At 42.8% G+C, this 17,235-nt stretch overlaps 1 protein-coding gene across 14 annotated transcripts in view; it reads left to right on the top strand.

Moving 5' to 3' along the window:
* The window catches only part of LOC135547174 (bromodomain adjacent to zinc finger domain protein 2B-like), an 84,952-nt gene that overhangs the window by 39,159 nt on the left and 28,558 nt on the right, over nucleotides 1-17,235 (top strand). For 12 of the 14 annotated variants that reach the window (XM_064975922.1, XM_064975921.1, XM_064975920.1 and 9 more), the window contains exons 3-7: nucleotides 11,138-11,323; nucleotides 14,130-14,333; nucleotides 15,367-15,528; nucleotides 15,926-16,107; nucleotides 16,381-16,566. In XM_064975922.1, coding sequence (XP_064831994.1) covers nucleotides 11,140-11,323; nucleotides 14,130-14,333; nucleotides 15,367-15,528; nucleotides 15,926-16,107; nucleotides 16,381-16,566 — 918 coding nt within the window. In that variant the 5' untranslated portion in view covers nucleotides 11,138-11,139. Of the gene's footprint in view, nucleotides 1-10,342; nucleotides 10,559-11,137; nucleotides 11,324-14,129; nucleotides 14,334-15,366; nucleotides 15,529-15,925; nucleotides 16,108-16,380; nucleotides 16,567-17,235 lie in introns of those variants that run through there. The other 2 variants (XM_064975914.1, XM_064975918.1) reach the window with 2 other exon arrangements.

The following is a 17,235-nucleotide window of genomic DNA, read 5'->3' as shown; positions in this document are numbered from 1 at the left end:
CACTTTTTGCACAAAAGTATTTTCATCTCTAGGAGACAACGCTTCTCCTCCTGGATGAACCAGACTTGTCGAGGTCTGCAATTCTTGGCTGATTTTCTTTTGATTTCCCCATGATGTCAAGCAAAGAGGCACTGCGTTTGAGTGTAGGCCTTGAAATACATCCACAGGTACACCTCAAATTGACTCAAATGATGTCAATTAGCCTATCAGAAGCTTCATATCATTTTCTGGAATTTTCCAAGCTGTTTTAAAGGCACAGTCAACTTAGTGTATGTAAACGTCTGCCCCGCTGGAATGGTGATTAAGTGAAATAATTTGTCTGTAAACAATTGTTGGAAAAATTACTTGTGTCATGTACAAAGTAGATGTCTTAATCAACTTGCCAAAACTATAGTTTGTTAACAATGAGTTTAATGACTCCAACCTAAGTGTATGTAAACTTCCAACTTCAACTGTATATAGCGACGAGATGTTTTATTTGGTCGTACCTGAGCCTGAAGGTCAGTGACATTGCGCCGTGTTTCCCAAAAGCCCGGCGGTATCCTTGGACTTTGTCTCCCATTTTGTTTCTGGCAGTTGTAGGCTATTGTTAGCTTGTGAAAGTAGCAATGTGTCAGACGTGACCTCACAACCTAAGGAGTTACACCATTGCCAAAGCTACTGCCTAGCCCACTGGCAGAACTAGGGCCTCATCTGGAAACCACTTGATTACAAATAACGTGGAATTAGTCATATCGATTTACGTTCAAAAGAAAGGAATTTTCTAACTTGCCTTTTAATGTATTAAACCGTTGTTCTACCTAATGGGATATTGCCAGTGAAGATGTCATTCCTGTATTACAGTAGAATTAGCAGAGGGAAAATGCCCTTGGGTCTGACGTGTTTTATTCAGCGGTGTAGAAGGAAGGATAACCTTTGCACCAGCAGCCTCGTCTCATGTTTAATTTGTATCTCTGTCTCCTCCCCTGTAATGTGATTGCGTTCTATTTATATTCAAGCCTCTTCTCTCCTGTTAAAATATACACTCTCCTCCCCCATAATATTACACGGAGGGTTTTTAAACGCTGAATGTATTTCTGAATAGGAGTCGTGGTCCAAATGCGTTAACACCTTTTTGCTTTGTGTGGATAATTGAAGTCGCACGTTAAAGCTGTATGCAAATTATGTTTTCCTGAGACTCACTTCATTTTTATCTCTGACTCAAACACTTGGTTGGGGCCGGGAAATATTATTTTAGTAAAGGAAAGTGTATTTTTTTTCTTAGATTTATTTTTTGCCAGTAGATTTTTCCACCATTGTTACGACTTGAATGCCAATACTTTGGTTGTTGTAACACATTTTTGGTTTTGAAAAATCGAATAGATAAGTCAAACGTCATAGTCCACACTACAATATTTTTTTCCGCTAAGAAAAAAAACTTTTTTTTGCTCAATGAAATTGCAGTTGGGAGAGCTGCACAGTTTTGAGCAGCCTATCAATAGGCCTAATATAGGTCACTTAACATTTGATGTAATGCAGCACAGGAAATGTGTTTACCGGTGTGTTTATGTAACAAAATGTGAGGCCTCTGTAGCTTAATTTGTAAAGCATTTTCCTCAGGCTCTGTAAAGGTGGAGCCGCATCTTGGGTGACAATGGCGCATTAGGCTGTTGCTTTTACAGGCCCTCATTTTTCCAGGCTGAAAGCAGTAGCCATTTGCTTTTTGTCTTGCCTCACATGCGTGTCATCTGCATTATGCACATCATGACCGGAAAAGGCTCCAATCAGAGACCACTGATGAAGGTCTTTCTCTCCTCCTGTCATTTTTCTTCCCTTTGCCTTCTCGCTCTCTCTGGCGCTCTCTCTCTCTGGCGCTCTCTCTCTCTGGCGCTCTCTCTCTCTGGCGCTCTCTCTCTCTGGCGCTCTTGCTCTCCCTCCCTGTGGTTTTATTGCCTTCTCTTTCTCTGTGACTATGTAGATTGAAAGAAATCTGTTTAGATTAATAGCTTATAGGCCTAGTTGGCTAAATACACTTCTTGTATCTTAAACACATTCTGTACTTCAATCTACAATGTCAGGCTCATCGCTTCACAGGGTGTATCGGCACCATAGTACCATTTCCTACTTTTGATTAAACAGAACTTGAACATTAACACTGTTGCACCATGGCCCTCATTTAGACTCTTATTTTCTAATTTATCCCTTATCAGCAATAGATAATCATTGTGACTTAGCCTGGGGAGAGGAACAGTTGAGCAAATGGTTTATGAGTAAAGAAGAGATGTGGAATTGATGTAATGTACAGTAATAACAAGCATTGGCTTGCCAGTTGCCATCATGCTCTCTCCTCCCTGCATTTGGGATGTGCACCATCCCCATGAACTGCTTCTGTTGTAATGGGCCTCTCTAAATATAGTTACATTTTAGTCATTTATCCAGAGTGACTTACTGGAGCAATTCGGTTTAAGGGCCTTGCTCAAGGGCACATCGGCAGATTTTGTTCACCTAGTTGGCCCAGCAACCTTTCGGTTACTGGCTCAACGCACTTTACCGCTAGGCTACCTGCCAGTACATCCATTTTAAGAAGTCACATGAAAGCAGTTGTAATGTGGGAGGAATCACTTGGAAGGTACCATGGAAAGGAAGGTAGCCTATATTCCAGGGTCCGCACAAAGTGCTTAAAGTACTTGATTTCGGCACTCTGAAGTTCAAGTACTGGAATACCTTTTAAAATCAGACATTTTTTTCACTAGTTGGTACTTGAAAAGTACATTAAAATGAGAGGAGAATAGAAAATGATCAAATAGTTATGTTAATATGAAAAATCTTAGAACAATTTATTGGTCTTCCGAATTAATTTCCAGGCAGACTACAGCGTTTTATTTCCTCACGTTTGATGCTCTGGTTGCCAGGCGAGCCTGCTCATTTCACCCACACTGTCACTCTGCCAGGCAGGTACAGAACTGTCTGATTAGTCACCGCCAAACGTCACATTTGATTAAAATGCTGATGTTGATGTTTATGACTGGGTTTTGCTTTTCACAGACCCAACCAGGGATGTAGTGGAGGATAAATGCGGTATACACATCTTTTTTATTTTTTATTTGTGAAATAGCGTTTACTTACCTTTTTTAAATTTGGTTAGTTTGGTTAGTTATCGTATACCCACTTATTATTGTATTCCCAGGGCTGATTAACGCTCAGAAGGCTTTTCATCTGAGTTCTAATCACGCCTACCTCTGAACGAGTGGAATCATGAATGATTCATGTATGCTCGTTATGTTCGTTTGCTCCCCAGGATTTTCCTTGTTAGCAGCACATTCATTCACTACTCTGTCCAATGGGAAACTCCGCCCACGACATAGGTTGAGAGGTGAAACAAACTACCTCAGCCCAGACCTACAGTGGCAAGTGGCAGAAAGATGCCGCTAACAGTATGATTTTGTTTAAAATCCCTCAACTCCTGCCGTGTCAACAGACATTCCCCAAACAAAACCCCACCTGCTTCTCGGAGAATGAGTGTACAACCTAGTAATTAGTCACTGATTTTTCAGTCTGATGTCTAGCTAGCACGGTAGCTCAAGGGCGCTGGCTAGAAGGATAAAGTTAGAAGCTAACATTGAACGGAGCCTGACCTCAGCAGGAGCAGTTGACTGAAATTAAGCTAGCTATAATCAAAAGATGAGCTACTATAGTTTCTCATAACAAAATACCTTTTCTCTACAGATAGTAGTGAGACAGACAGTGGTGAGTCAGGCTGCAGTAAACGAAGCAAAGGCGAGGGGTGGCAGGTAGCCTAGTGGTTAGAGCGTTGGGCCAGTAACCGAAAGGTTGCTAGATCGGATCCCCGAGCTGACAAGGTAAAAATGTCGTTCTGCCCCTTAACAAGGCAGTTAACCCACTGTTCCCCGGGTAGGCCGTCATTGTAAATAAGAATTTGTCCTTAACTGACTTGCATAGTTTTTTTTTTTTCAATAAAAAATGTAAGCAAGCGGGGCGAGAGGCCAGTAGTAAACTTGGGGTCCGGGACCCATGTGGGGTTCCACAAAAATTGGACATCTTCAAATGTGTAACGAATACAACATTTTAGTCAACTAAGGGCCTTTTACACTGCCCGAATTCACTTTCATGTTAATCTATTGAAACCCTAAAGAAGCACTAGTGCAATTGTCAAAATTCTTTGTAATGCACATATAATTTTTCATCACAGAATTCAATGTTTTGAAAGAAATGCTTTCACAACTATTGGGAATAGTATGGTCTTGTTTGACTCTAGCACCGGTTCATATTAGTGCTCTTCAAATGGGGCCCCTTCGTAAGTGTGTTTTGTTGTAGAGGTCGACCGATTCTGATTTTTCAACGCCGATACCTATTATTGGTGGACAAAAAAAAAGCCGATACCGATTAATCGGCAGATTTATTTTGTATTTTTTTGTAATAATGACAATTACAACAATACTGAAGGAACACGTATTTTAACTTAATATACATCAATAAAATCAATTTAGCCTCAAATAAATAGAAACATGTTCAATTTGGTTTAAATAATGCAAAAACAAAGTGTTGGAGAATACAGTAAAAGTGTAATATGTGCCACGTAAGAAATGAGTCTTCAATATTCCCAGGTAAGACGTTTTAGGTAGTAGTTATTATAGGAATTATAGGACTATTTCTCTCTATACCATTTGTATTTCATATATTGACTATATGGATGTTCTTATAGGCACTTTAGTACTGCCAGTGTAGCTTCCGTACCTCTCCTCGCTCCTACCTGGGCTCGAACCAGGAACACAACGACAACAGCCACCCTCGAAGCACTGTTACCCATACAGACCAAGAGGAACAACTACTCCAAGTCTCAGAGCGAGTGATGTTTGAAACGCTATAAGCGTGCACCCCGCTAACTTGCTAGCCAATTCACAACACATCGTTACACTAGCCTAATCTCAGGAGTTGATAGGCTTGAAGTCATAAACAGCAGAGCTGCTGGGAAAACGCACGAACGTGCTGTTTGAATGAATGCTTATGAGTCTGCTGGTGCCTATCATCGCTCAGTCGGAGCAGTCTATCAAATCATAGACTTAATTAAAACATAATAACACACAGAAATGCGAGCCTTAGGTCATTAATATGGTCGAATCCAGAAACTATCATCTCGAAAACAAGACGTTTTATTCTTTCAGTGAAATACGGAACCGTTCCGTATTTTATCTAACAGGTGGCATCCATCAGTCTAAATATTCCTGTTACATTGCACAACCTTTAATGCTATGTCATAATTACGTAAAACTCTGGCAAATTAGTTCGCAATGAGCCAGGCGGCCCAAACTGTCGCATATACCCTGACTCTGCGTGCAATGAACGCAAGAGAAGTGACACAATTTCACCTGGTTAATATTGCCTGCTAACCTGGATTTCTTTTAGCTAAATATGCAGGTTTAAAAATATATACTTCTGTGTATTGATTTTAAGAAAGACATTGGTGTTTATGGTTAGGTACACATTGGAGCAACGACAGTCCTTTTTCGCGAATGCGCACTGCATCGATTATATGCAACGCAGGACACGCTAGATAACTACACATGGATGATGATATTACTAGTGTAACTAGTGATATTGATTGATTAAGTTTAATGCTAGCTAGCAAGTTACCTTGGCTTCTTACTGCATTCGCGTAACAGGCGGGTTCCACGTGAGGCAGGTGGTTAGAGCGTTGGACTAGTTAACCTTAAGGTTGCAAGATTGAATCCCTGAGCTGACAAGGTAAAAATCTGTCGTTCTGCCCCTGAACAAGGCGGTTAACCCACCGTTCCTAGGTCGTCATTGAAAATAAGAATGTGTTCTTAACTGACTTGCCTAGTTAAATAAAGGTATAAAAAAATGGGCAAAATCGGTGTCCAATTAATCGGCCATTTCGCTTAATCGGTCAACCTCTAGTTTGTAGGCACCAACCTGAGTCTTAGCCTACTGGCCTACTTAGTCTGGTGTCAACCTGCCTCAATGGCTAACAGCAGATCAACTGATGAACGCCTGCCTTTCTCCTTCCTCTCTCCCTCCTCTGTCGGTGTCTAATTTAAAATGTGCAGGACCTGGGATCCATATTTGATGGCTTGGTGGTGACGGGCCAGAAAAGACAGCAGGCCCAGGAATGTGTTGTGTGTGATGGATGTCAGCCTGCATGGAACACGTGGGATTCCTGTTTGTGGAACCCTGCGTGCTGTACGTTGCGCCCCATGACCAATCCAAATGGATCTGCCTCCGCTAGCTCCACTGCACTCGGAACCCCGCTAGCTCGCTAACGCCGCCGCCATGGACAAATGTGTTTTCTTTCAACAGTTGTCACACTAAACTTCTACGTCATTTATCAGAGTTCATTTGCCTCCCAAACCACCCCTTCATCATTTGTTCACCGTGGCGTTCGATATGTGTTTTCCGGCAGTCAATGTGTACAGAATGACTCTTTAGCGTGATGGTCTCCTCTCCTAAAATATGTAAGCACCCGGAGGAATGATGATGACCGAACACCCTGCCTTTTTGTGTTTCGTGGGCCATTCTTATGAACACAAATGGATTATTATCCCAGCGTTATGAACACAGCTGGATCTGCCGTGTGGAGTGGAATGATACGTGTGCCCTTGCATACTAGGTCAAAAATGTGATTATAGCTTGGGCTGTAAAGGACTAAACGTCATGTAGCCTGGCTGTGGCAGACGGACGGAAAGACAACAGAGGTTGTTGTACTGGACAAGGTGTTTCGTTGGATCAGGGCAGCAGGTGACAGACACCCCCGGTTACAAAGCCAAAGTGGTCTGAAAAGGCTGAAGGACGCTGTCCATTTGAGCGAACACTACACTGCCATCTGCCACCCAGAACTCAATTAACTTGTTGTACTTCCTTTCCCTTCAGAGTAATGCAGGGCTTGACATTCAATAGTAAAAACAACAACATAACTGGTTTGTCTATGTCCTCTATAAACGAGCTTACTGTTTTGGCTTACACCTTCATAAATTGGATGATAACGTTTTGGACTTATTTTCTTATAAATAGTACCAAGTGTAATGCTACATCCCTGTCATTACGAACAGCATAGCCTGCATCTTGGACCAAAACCCAAAGGAATGCATGAGTTTTCTTTGTCTCGCAGCATTGTGGTGTAAACAAGGTGCCCACTACAAGCACACTGCCTGAGATGAATGGTTAAACCAGACTGCTCTGTGCTGAAGCTTTGGAACGTTCCCAGTGCAACATGCCGTGTGTTTGCTTTTTTTCTTTCCACTTTCCCCGGTTACATCCTCTCACGGCAGCTCCGTCAGCCTATCACCTCCCTCACCAAAATATGAAGAGGCCCGTTTTTGATAATGATTGGATGTGTTGGTTATCAGAGTTTGGGGTGGAGGCGAGAGAGAGAGAGAGTTGCTCTTTTTTAAAGTCGTCTCATTCCTTTCATCATCGTGCCTCTCGCTCCAACGCACTCCGTCAGATGTGTCCCAATCGAAAGTTCCCCCCCATTAGAGGACCGGGGCCGAGGCTAACCCGAGCACTTCATCACTGTCCAGGTAGGCAGTGGGCGTCAGTGCCAAAAGGACAGCAGCAGACAGCCACAGACATGCAGGCGGAATTGAGGTCTGTCTGTCTCTCTGGCATGCTGTTTGATGCTCTGGGGAGCTTTCCTGGTATTTTCAGCATATCTGTGGATGTTACCAGCCACGCTGACCTCAGACACTTTCCATTTTCGACCCTCTTCCTCTGTATTAACCAGCCCCCACGGGGAGCACCTCTCCTCACGGGCAGGCAGACATGCAACAAAAAACTGCCAGAAATAATGCACTTCGCTTGGGCCCTCCATTTCCGCTGGGTGAACTCAGAGGGGATTGGGAGTGAGGTGGGTGGTGAAAGTGTTTGTCCAATTTCTTATTTTATTTTCTCTGTCACGGTCGCCCGCTGAGCAGGTTGGTTCATCCTCTTCTGCCTGTTTACATCCCCTTCCATCCCTCTGCCGCAAATCACACTGGCTAAACCCGAGTGGCCCAGCTATTTGTCCAGCGTAGCAAAAACCTCCTTAATTGTTTTTAGCGGGCACGGTGGACACTGGTGATTTGTGTAGGTAAAAAGAAGCTGCCTGTGTCACCTGGCAACCAACACTGCTCACGCTTCAGGAGTCGCACAAAACAATGTCTGCGGCTGCAGCTAATCATCACACCATTAGGGTCTAAGAGAATTAATGCGATGTATCCGCCGACCACGGCTATCATTTGCCATATTAATGGACAGGCGTGTTAAGCCTATTTCTCCTTTACATATATTTTATTTCACGTGTGTGTGTGTGACAGACAGACAGCAGGTCTGTAATTAGAGTGGAACAAGCATACAGCAAACAGACGGTGTTTGTCCAAAATGGCACCCTATTCTCTATATAGTGCACCACTCTTGACCAAGGCCCTGGTCAAAAGTAGTTCACTGCATAGGGAATAGGGAGCCACTTGAGCCGTAATCCAAGTTCATGATGAGAGCGTGAGAGGCTAGTAGTGTAGTGAGGTAGCATGCTGCAGCTGTCTAGCTGACTTTGAATGGGGTCAGGGCATTCTGTATTCTACGCTTCCTCTCTCCGCCTCGCGATCTTTAGCAGCCCCGCACCTTCCATTAGCCGGAGAAGACGTTGTGTCTGTCGCTCGATCCGTCGGCAGTCTGAATACTGCTGATCCATGCTGATGACTAGCGGGTTTATCACTGTTGGCATCGGCCATCTGTTACGCTGGGGTGGAGGATAGTAAAACGGACAACGCACTGACACACCGACCAATCTGGCTACACTGGGAGGAAAGGAAGACAACTCACACGTACCCACGGTCACAGGGAGCATAGACATGGCATTTTCCACTAAACACCAGGCCTAATGATCTCATGGCATTTCCCACTGTAAACACCAGGCCTAATGATGCCATGTCATTTCCCACTGTAAACACCAGGCCTACTGATGTCATTTCCCACTGTAAACACCAGGCCTAATGATGCCATTTCCCACTGTAAACACCAGGCCTAATGATGTCATGTCATTTCCCACTGTAAACACCAGGCCTAATGATGTCATGTCATTTCCCACTGTAAACACCAGGCCTACTGATGTCATGTCATTTCAGTGATCAGTGGCATTTGCAGGTGTGCAGGATATGCACTTTTGTTTTTCTAAAGAAAAACAAAGGGCCTGTTTTACAAGCACATCAATTTGTCTGACGGAAGGGGCATTACTTTTTATTGGCGGCATGGCAGGCACCCCAGGCAGGCAGCTGCATTGTGCGAGGGGTGATATCTGCAAAACGTGTCTTTTGATTCAGACAGAGCCATTTCTCCTGGAAATCATCTCCTCACATTAGCATAGATGGCTACTTCTATGGGATCTGCAGCCTGCTGTTAGGAATCTGTGTGTCGTGTGTACTGCCATTTCTCACATGCTGTCAGGGGCTCAAGATGGGTTGCACATATACACTCCCAAGTCAAATGAATGTAGCTGCTCACGTGGAGGTGGTTCTACAGCAGCCGCAATACCAGCAGCCCTGTGACACGCATGTTAATCACCTAATAAAATCAAGCTAATTCTACCGCTAATCCCATTCTAATATCATTTAAGGAAAGATTGGCCTCTTAAATGCAGAAAATGCCGTCGTGCGTTAGGCTGTTTCTCATTTTGTTTTCAATTCCCTCAAATGTTATGTTTAGTAAGTAATGAGGTTTGCTGGATTGTTTTAAGGAAACACCTGTCTCTGTGATTATTTCTGGAGACTGTTTTTCTGTTGACAGAGTGAAGCCCCTGAGACACACGTCCGTTGTCTTGTGCAGCACAAATGAATATTGCCCAAGAGGAAATCATTTCTGCAACGTTTCACAATATAATGGAGAAGTGGGCAGACATTTATGAAAGATTAAGTGTGTGTGTGTGTGAAATGTGTAAGTCACACTTCTATTTAAATCCAATCTAGTATTTTCTCATTCAGAGCATTTAATATTTAATTTGATCATTTAGCCTACCTTCTGCCCCATTTTATATTAAAATGCATTTGTTGGTTTGGTCAGTCTTCATGCAGTTTAGGAATAAAATGTATTCTTAAAGAATAGGTATGCGAGATTGTTTCTTTATGATTTAAGGCTTTTGATTTAGAATATGGACACACACGAACACACACTGCAGCGTGGTTTTCCCAGTGGCGCATGGCTGTAGCTTTCATGTCATTTGTGTCGTCTCATCAGTGTTGTCGGCGCGGTGGAGGCGATGAGGGACGTTACTTGATATTCAGCGGATAGCTTTGTCTCCCAGATGTAATCACCAGCAGGCCTAGCTGCCTCCACTGCAGAGGATAGTCACCGGGGGAGATATAGAAAATTGTTTATATGTAATGATACAATAACAAAGAAGCTAAGACTGTAAAGAACAATCTGGAAGCGTGGGTAAAAGGGTGATTTTTCTTCGGTGGCATAAATACTCTACAAGCTGGGATATGTAGGGTGGTGATGAAATCAGGAAAGACTACTTCTAAAGAATCGGCCTGTCTACGTCTTCATTTGGATGCCGGGCAGCGCTACTGAGGTCTGTGTCAACATGGGGATTGTTAGAGACGCCTTCATGATAGCTCTCTGCAAATGTAACTGTAGGAGAAGAATTGGGATGGAGCCACCAGTGTTTTCACTGTAGACCTTAGAGGAAAGTCTGCTGCATCATGAGCTGTGAATGACTTCAACAATTCCTGTGAAAACTGCCCATGTTAAAGGGTTAACATTCGAGTTAACAATCAACTCTTTGAGTAGCACCAGTTTTTATGTCTCGTATAAGTGAGCTGTGAATACTCCTGTAAACCCCAGAGGGTCTTCTCTCCTCTCTCCTCTCTCTCCTCTCTCCTCTCTCCTCTCTTCTCTCCTCTCTCCTGCGTATGTACGTAATATGTGATAAAATACTTCTCCATATTTTCCATTGCTGCCTCAGTGGGTTAATTTAGGATATTCTCTTGCCGATGGCCTTTGCTAAGCAGAGATATTGTTCAGGGGGTAATTCACATGTTAGGGCAGGAGTCTCAGTGTGGTGGGAGTGCCTGTTTTTAGCCCCCCCCCCCCCCCCCCTCTTTTCTTCCCTTGCCTTTTGTAAGTGTGTTGATTGGATTGTGTTTGACAGATATGGAGTCTGGAGAGCGGCTGGCCTCCCCATCGTCAGCCCAGTCCTCCCTGCTCATCACCTCCTCCACTGTCTCCTCCGCCGTCTACTCCCCAGCCCCTGCCCCTGTCTCGGCCAAGACGCCCTCCCCCAAGTGCAGTCTCACCCCCAGCCCTGCCACCTTGGGCTCCCCTCTCACCACCTGTGGTACGTACAGACTCTTACTGTCGCAGACACACACACTGATGCACAGATGAATCACGTCACATGCAAACACACTGGTTGGAAAAATAAACACAATACAAATATTTTTGATGCTGGTTATATTTTGATTATTTTCCGACTGCAAATGAAACAAGGAAAGAGCATTCCTGAGTGTTAATTATGAGGGATCATTAAGAAAAGCATCGTCTTCTAGCCAGTCTCTGACTTTTCATTTCCTGACTGTTTGGCTTGAAAAAAAAAAAAAGTTGAATTAATGAATGCCGACAATTAAAAACCCTCTCTGTTTAAGAATGTTGCTCTTTACAATCTCCAGTTCAGTCGTGATTTGACGGGTCTGTCAGTCACCCCAGAGAGTGCTGCTGCCACTGCCTTTAATATGTTTTCTCTGAATACTAATTGTGGTCAAAGCCATTATGCGGTGAGCAACGGTGATGCATAAACAGTCAGATTACCCTGACCAGAAAATGAAATGTACATTTCTCAAACTGTGATTTTTTTCTTCTCTCTCTTTCATGTGAAGAATTGCCAAAAATGTGTTTCTCTCATGCTGTTACAATGAAAAAGCCATTAGAGATTCCTCCAAATAAGCTATTTTGGACGTAAAGCTGGAATTAAATGTCGAAAGCACAGTGGCACCACTGAAGTCACGTTGCGGTTCTGAGAATAAAGCAAATTGAGTTATTTTGAGAGATCCCCCCCCCCTCCACCCACACACACACACACACACACACACATAGACACTTTGGAAAGCAAAGAAAATATATTACGTATCCTGTGTTGGTCACACTTTCTAAGTGATTGAGTTACACTTGCATGCTATACTTATGGTATTCATTCATTCAATTAGTTATCTCACGTAATACTTTTCAGATTGTTGCGATGCAATTTTTAGCAACAAATTCTCAATCGGCTTCGAAGATTACTAACCTGTTTAGGTTGAAATGGGGAAACGGGTGTTTCATTTCATAGTGCTTTGAATCGATAATGGATTGGAAAATGTGTCTTTAAGCTCATACGTTGTTCCACTGACGGGCTTGATTGAAAATCTGAACTCAAGGTTTATCTGGCAGTGAAATGGATGATGATAAGGGAATTAATCAGTACAGTTCTTTTAAGGTCACAGATGCAATCAAAAAGTATATGTTGGTAGATTTGAATTGACAGGCAAGTAACTGAACTCACTTTAATTTTTAGCATTTTCATGGCAAACTTGTGTGTATGCCTAACTAAACATATCTCCACATAATTTAGGCCTCCCTCAATTACTATCTTAATAATACTAAAATGTTAGGGAAATAAAATGACAGGAATTACCTGCAGCTAATGTGGAGATGATAATTCTCAATTTATAGTTACCATTATCTGTATTAGGCACTTTCATTTGTATGGTTGTGTGTGAATATTTTATTTTAATAAAAAATAAAATAAATGGGAAAGCTGAAATCACATGCTGTAAATTGTAAGCGAGCTGCTTGGAAGATGGGCTTATAGACCAGTCACAAACCCAGTGGCAGACCATAAATGCTTCAATGTAAAATGCATAAAGTGGGAAGAGGGATCAGTAATGGAGCGTCAATTTCGGCCAACTATTGCAAAGTAGCCATGCAATTTCGGCCAACTATAACCAGTAATCTGTGTATATAAAGAGTTGAGCTTTTTTGTTTAGTCTTCACCCATATGTCATTATACCAAGTGAAAATAAACGGGCTAATCATATTTCAATTTTGTATTATTAAAATAAATGGTCAAGTGTTTTTCTTTTCTCTTTGAGGGATTTAGTAATGTTATGAGGAAATGTGTTCAGTCATGTTTTTGATTCATGCCCATCACCTGGCACATGGTACTGCCTGTTCGAACAGCAGGCACAGGCTTCTTTGCATGGCTGTGGCGCTAATTGAGTTTCTATGAAATATGCTACTTCGGTACTCTCTATCTGACTGTGAGAGAGGACAAAGTGGCTTGTCTCGCCAACACGGACATAGACTGTGTGAATATTAAAGTAATTTCATTATCTTTTTCGTTTTTTTTTGTTGTTGCTAGAATAGTCCGCTTGGTAACAATTGCCACGGTTTTCCCGGGAGTCCTGGGAAGAAGTGATCAGAAAGAAGCACTCTGTTCCAAAATGTCCCATTCACACTGATGCACTCTGTCAGAGATTTTGTGCTTAGTCTCTCTATTTTGTCAGCCTTCAGAGAGTAGTGGAGAAGCAGGAGTGATCTGTCAGGTGCATGGAAGAGGAAATGTTGCATTATCGGCTGACCAAATGTCCTGCGGCAATTTTAAAAATACAGGAAAAACCCAAACATGAAATTAACATCCTTGCAAATAGGCCTACTTTGTCGTTTTTCTCGCCCACCAAAACTATATGCAGTTTTTACTTTTATTTTGACAAGATTCTGCAAAATCTTCATGATGCAATTTTTTTTTATTGCGATAGTCATATTCAAACTGAGCAATAGCCCCAGGCACTTTAAACATGCATGACGATCTCACTCTGAATAGAATCCCAACAGCCTCTTACAACCATGGCTCATATTTACTAAAGCTTGTTTAAACAGATCAAGCAGAATCCGTGGGAGTCTTTCTCCTTTACACCCACTAACCAGTGTCTGTATTGATAACACATAAAACACTCTCTTTCAAGCAGAGGATGTTGCAACCGATCCTTAAGGAGACTTCATACGGATACCTTTATTTTGCTGTGGTGTTTCACCTACATGGCTTATGTATATTTTATTTAAATCGTACACACACACTTCAATTTGTCGTCTTCCTACTTCTCATCTAGGAGACTTGTTTCGGGTGGCGGGCGATCATCATTTCAACATGTCTACGGTCTCAAGTGCCTTTCCCATCTTCAACCACCCAGCGTTTGGTCTGTACACTACCAGCTCAGGGCACTCAGAGTTTGGAGGCCTGGGGTCCTTGGGGATGTCTGCCTTGGCTGCTCACTCCCAGCTAGGACCATTTCCAGGTATGAGAGTCTTTCCAGGTAGGGTAGCATTGAATTGCATTCTTTAGAAAGTGGATACACTATCCTAAGTTTTTAAATCTAGTAATCAGTGGTTCAGTTAGGGATTTTACAAGCTGTAAATGCATCAGTAATACACACAGTGAATCCAAAATGGCAACCTATTCCTTATATAGTGCACTGCTTTTGACCAGGGCCCATTCGTCAAAAATGGTGCACTGCATAGGGAATAGGGTCCCATTTGGGACACAGTCATTTGATCAGTTCATTCTGCCTTCGGGGAGCTCACAGAATGTGTGGTTAGCCTCAGCCAACTCTCACAGAGAGCCCAGCTAGCATGCATCACCTTTATGGTATCGTCCATCAGTTCAATAGGCAGCATTCAGACTGTGATGTTTATAGATTGGGAAGGTTCACAGGACCACCTTGACCTCAGTGTCCAATCTTTTTTTCTCTATCACACTTTTGAAGTGATGTTTTGTGGCATTACATGATTTTTCTTTTGATGTCATTCTCAGAGGAAAATAGTTTTGGTTAGCCTTCAGGAACAGTAGACAGTATATGGAGAATGTGAATATGTAACTATACTTTTAAACATTAATGTTCTTAACAAAAAAATGTGTTGTACTAGTCTAGAATCACAAATGAATCAGGAGTGTGTAGTTTTCAACTTCATAAAGCGTGAATGGCTCCATTTTGAATTGCTTTTAGCCATTTTAACGGGAAAGCGTTTCTGCAAGCCTGTGTTTTTGCAGCTGTGAAATATCCAGCATGTTTGGAGCTCAAATGTGGAGCCATCCTCTGGGATGAGCTCATATAGTCTGTCTTTAATTTAGAAATTCTTAACATGTTTACAGTAAAAGGGGATGAAATCAGTCAGTGGAAAGCACTGGTCATCTGCTGAGATCTCTGTTCAAAGAGAAACCAGAAAGGTTGAACAGCAAAAACGCTGACTGTCTGAAACAGTGTGTCATCACAGAGATGGATTAAACAACTGCAATAACTGTGAAATCAGTCTCGCATGGATTCTCTCCCCTCTGCCTCTACACCCAAGAATGGTGGAGGACAGCTGAGGCTCAGGGGCGTGGAGCTGCAGCCTTCTTCCCCCATCTCCTGGGGCTCCCGCCCATGTTCCTACCCCAACTCCAGCAGAGCCACGACCCCAGCCCCTTCCAGGTCCGCACCCCCAGCAAGAACGGACGAGCCACTGCCAAAGGTAGACGGACAGAAAGACGGATGCACACACACACACACACTGCCATATGTTTTCCCTACTCTGCAAGCAATTTAATGAAGCAAGGAACTTTTCCCATAAAAGAGAATGATGTCCTTATGGGCACAGGTACAATATCAAATATGTTTAATTGACCTTGGAGGCAATAGGAAGACATGTTCATCCATAATTCAGTTTGTAAGCAGGTGCGGGGTGTCTCAACACTGAATATGTTAACCGTGGGATCCTCTCACTAATATAATGAGATTTTTCCTATTCGTAAGTGCTTTGGCAATTTCTGATAACTCATCATTTTCCAGCACTCTCGTCCTCTCCAATAACCAATATGGTTGTTCGTAATGCATAGTTGTCTAACAGTGTGTTCTTGTCCTGCCCATAGGAGTGAATGGCGCAGTGAATGGCAACAGTGTCTCCACTGTGTCTGGGGGAATCTCCACCACCGCCACTACGTTCTCAACACAGGGGAACACTGAGAAACTGAAAGGCACCAACAACGGCAGTGGCAAGATCCGCATGAGCCACCAGGACATGAACCAAGTGAAGGAGAAAACGAAAGAGAAAGTTAGTAGTGAACACCAAACACATATCTGGCAACTAATAATTATTAGGGCTTACTCCAGGTAAAACGAGTCCAAAAAAGGGACTAGTTTGTGGTGAACACATCTGGCAACGTTAGTAATCCCACAAGGGTGAATGCACTACAGTGGGTTTATGGCTGAACTGAGTTGGACTCCCCTCAGCTGGTTTGGGTTGAGACATCTGAGATGTTTGCTATGGTATTATGCGACCTTATTGACTGAAATGAATCCGTCACTGTTCCCCGTTGTTTTAAAGAAACTCGGCAAGAAACTGGTGGAGGCGTCCAGCAACAGTGACAGCGAATCAGGGTCCTCCTCTGATATCTCCAGCGAAGGCTTGAACAGCAGTGAGTCAGATGACCTCGATGACGATGACGACGATCAGAGCAACGACAGCGACGATTCTAATTCTGCGAAGGAGAGCGTAAAGAGGAAGATTAAGGTGCGTTTCATTGTCACGTTAACTTTGGGACTTAAGGCACTTGTACGGTCAAACTGTCCGTGTTGGCTTGTTAGAACTTAGTAGCCATGTAGGTGGACTCATGCGTACAATATTTTAACCTTTCTGGTGCAGGCGTTCCTCTTCCGACCCTCCTCAACAACATCCTGTGAAATTGCAGAGCGCCAAATTCAAAATACAGAAATGGTCATAATAAACTTTCATAAAAAATACAAGTGTTATTATACATCGGCTTAAAGATGACCATCTTGTTAATCCAGCCGCTTTTTCAGATTTCAAAAAGGCTTTAAGGCGAAAGCATACCATGCGATTATCTGAGGACAGCGCCCCTCATACAAAAGCATGAAAAACATTTTCCAACCAAACAGATGCATCACGAAAGTCAGAAATGGCGATAAAATAAATCGCTCACCTTTGAAGATCTTCATCTTTTTGCAATCCCAAAGGTCTGTTACACAATGAATGGTCGTTTTGTTCGATAAAGTCCTTCTTTATATCCCAAAAATGTCAGTTTATTTGGCGCGTTTGATTCAGAAACTCACCGGTTCCAACTCGCCCAACATGCCTACAAAGAATCTAATAAGTTACCTGTAAACTTGGTCCAAACATTTCAAACAACGTTTCTAATCCAACCTCCGGTACCCTAAAATG

This window comes from Oncorhynchus masou, chromosome 10, assembly GCF_036934945.1.
Source record: "Oncorhynchus masou masou isolate Uvic2021 chromosome 10, UVic_Omas_1.1, whole genome shotgun sequence".
In the NCBI taxonomy this organism is placed as follows: Eukaryota; Metazoa; Chordata; class Actinopteri; order Salmoniformes; family Salmonidae; genus Oncorhynchus; species Oncorhynchus masou.
The sequence above is the reverse complement of the archived record's forward strand: the minus strand, read 5'-3'. Positions and strand labels throughout refer to the sequence as shown.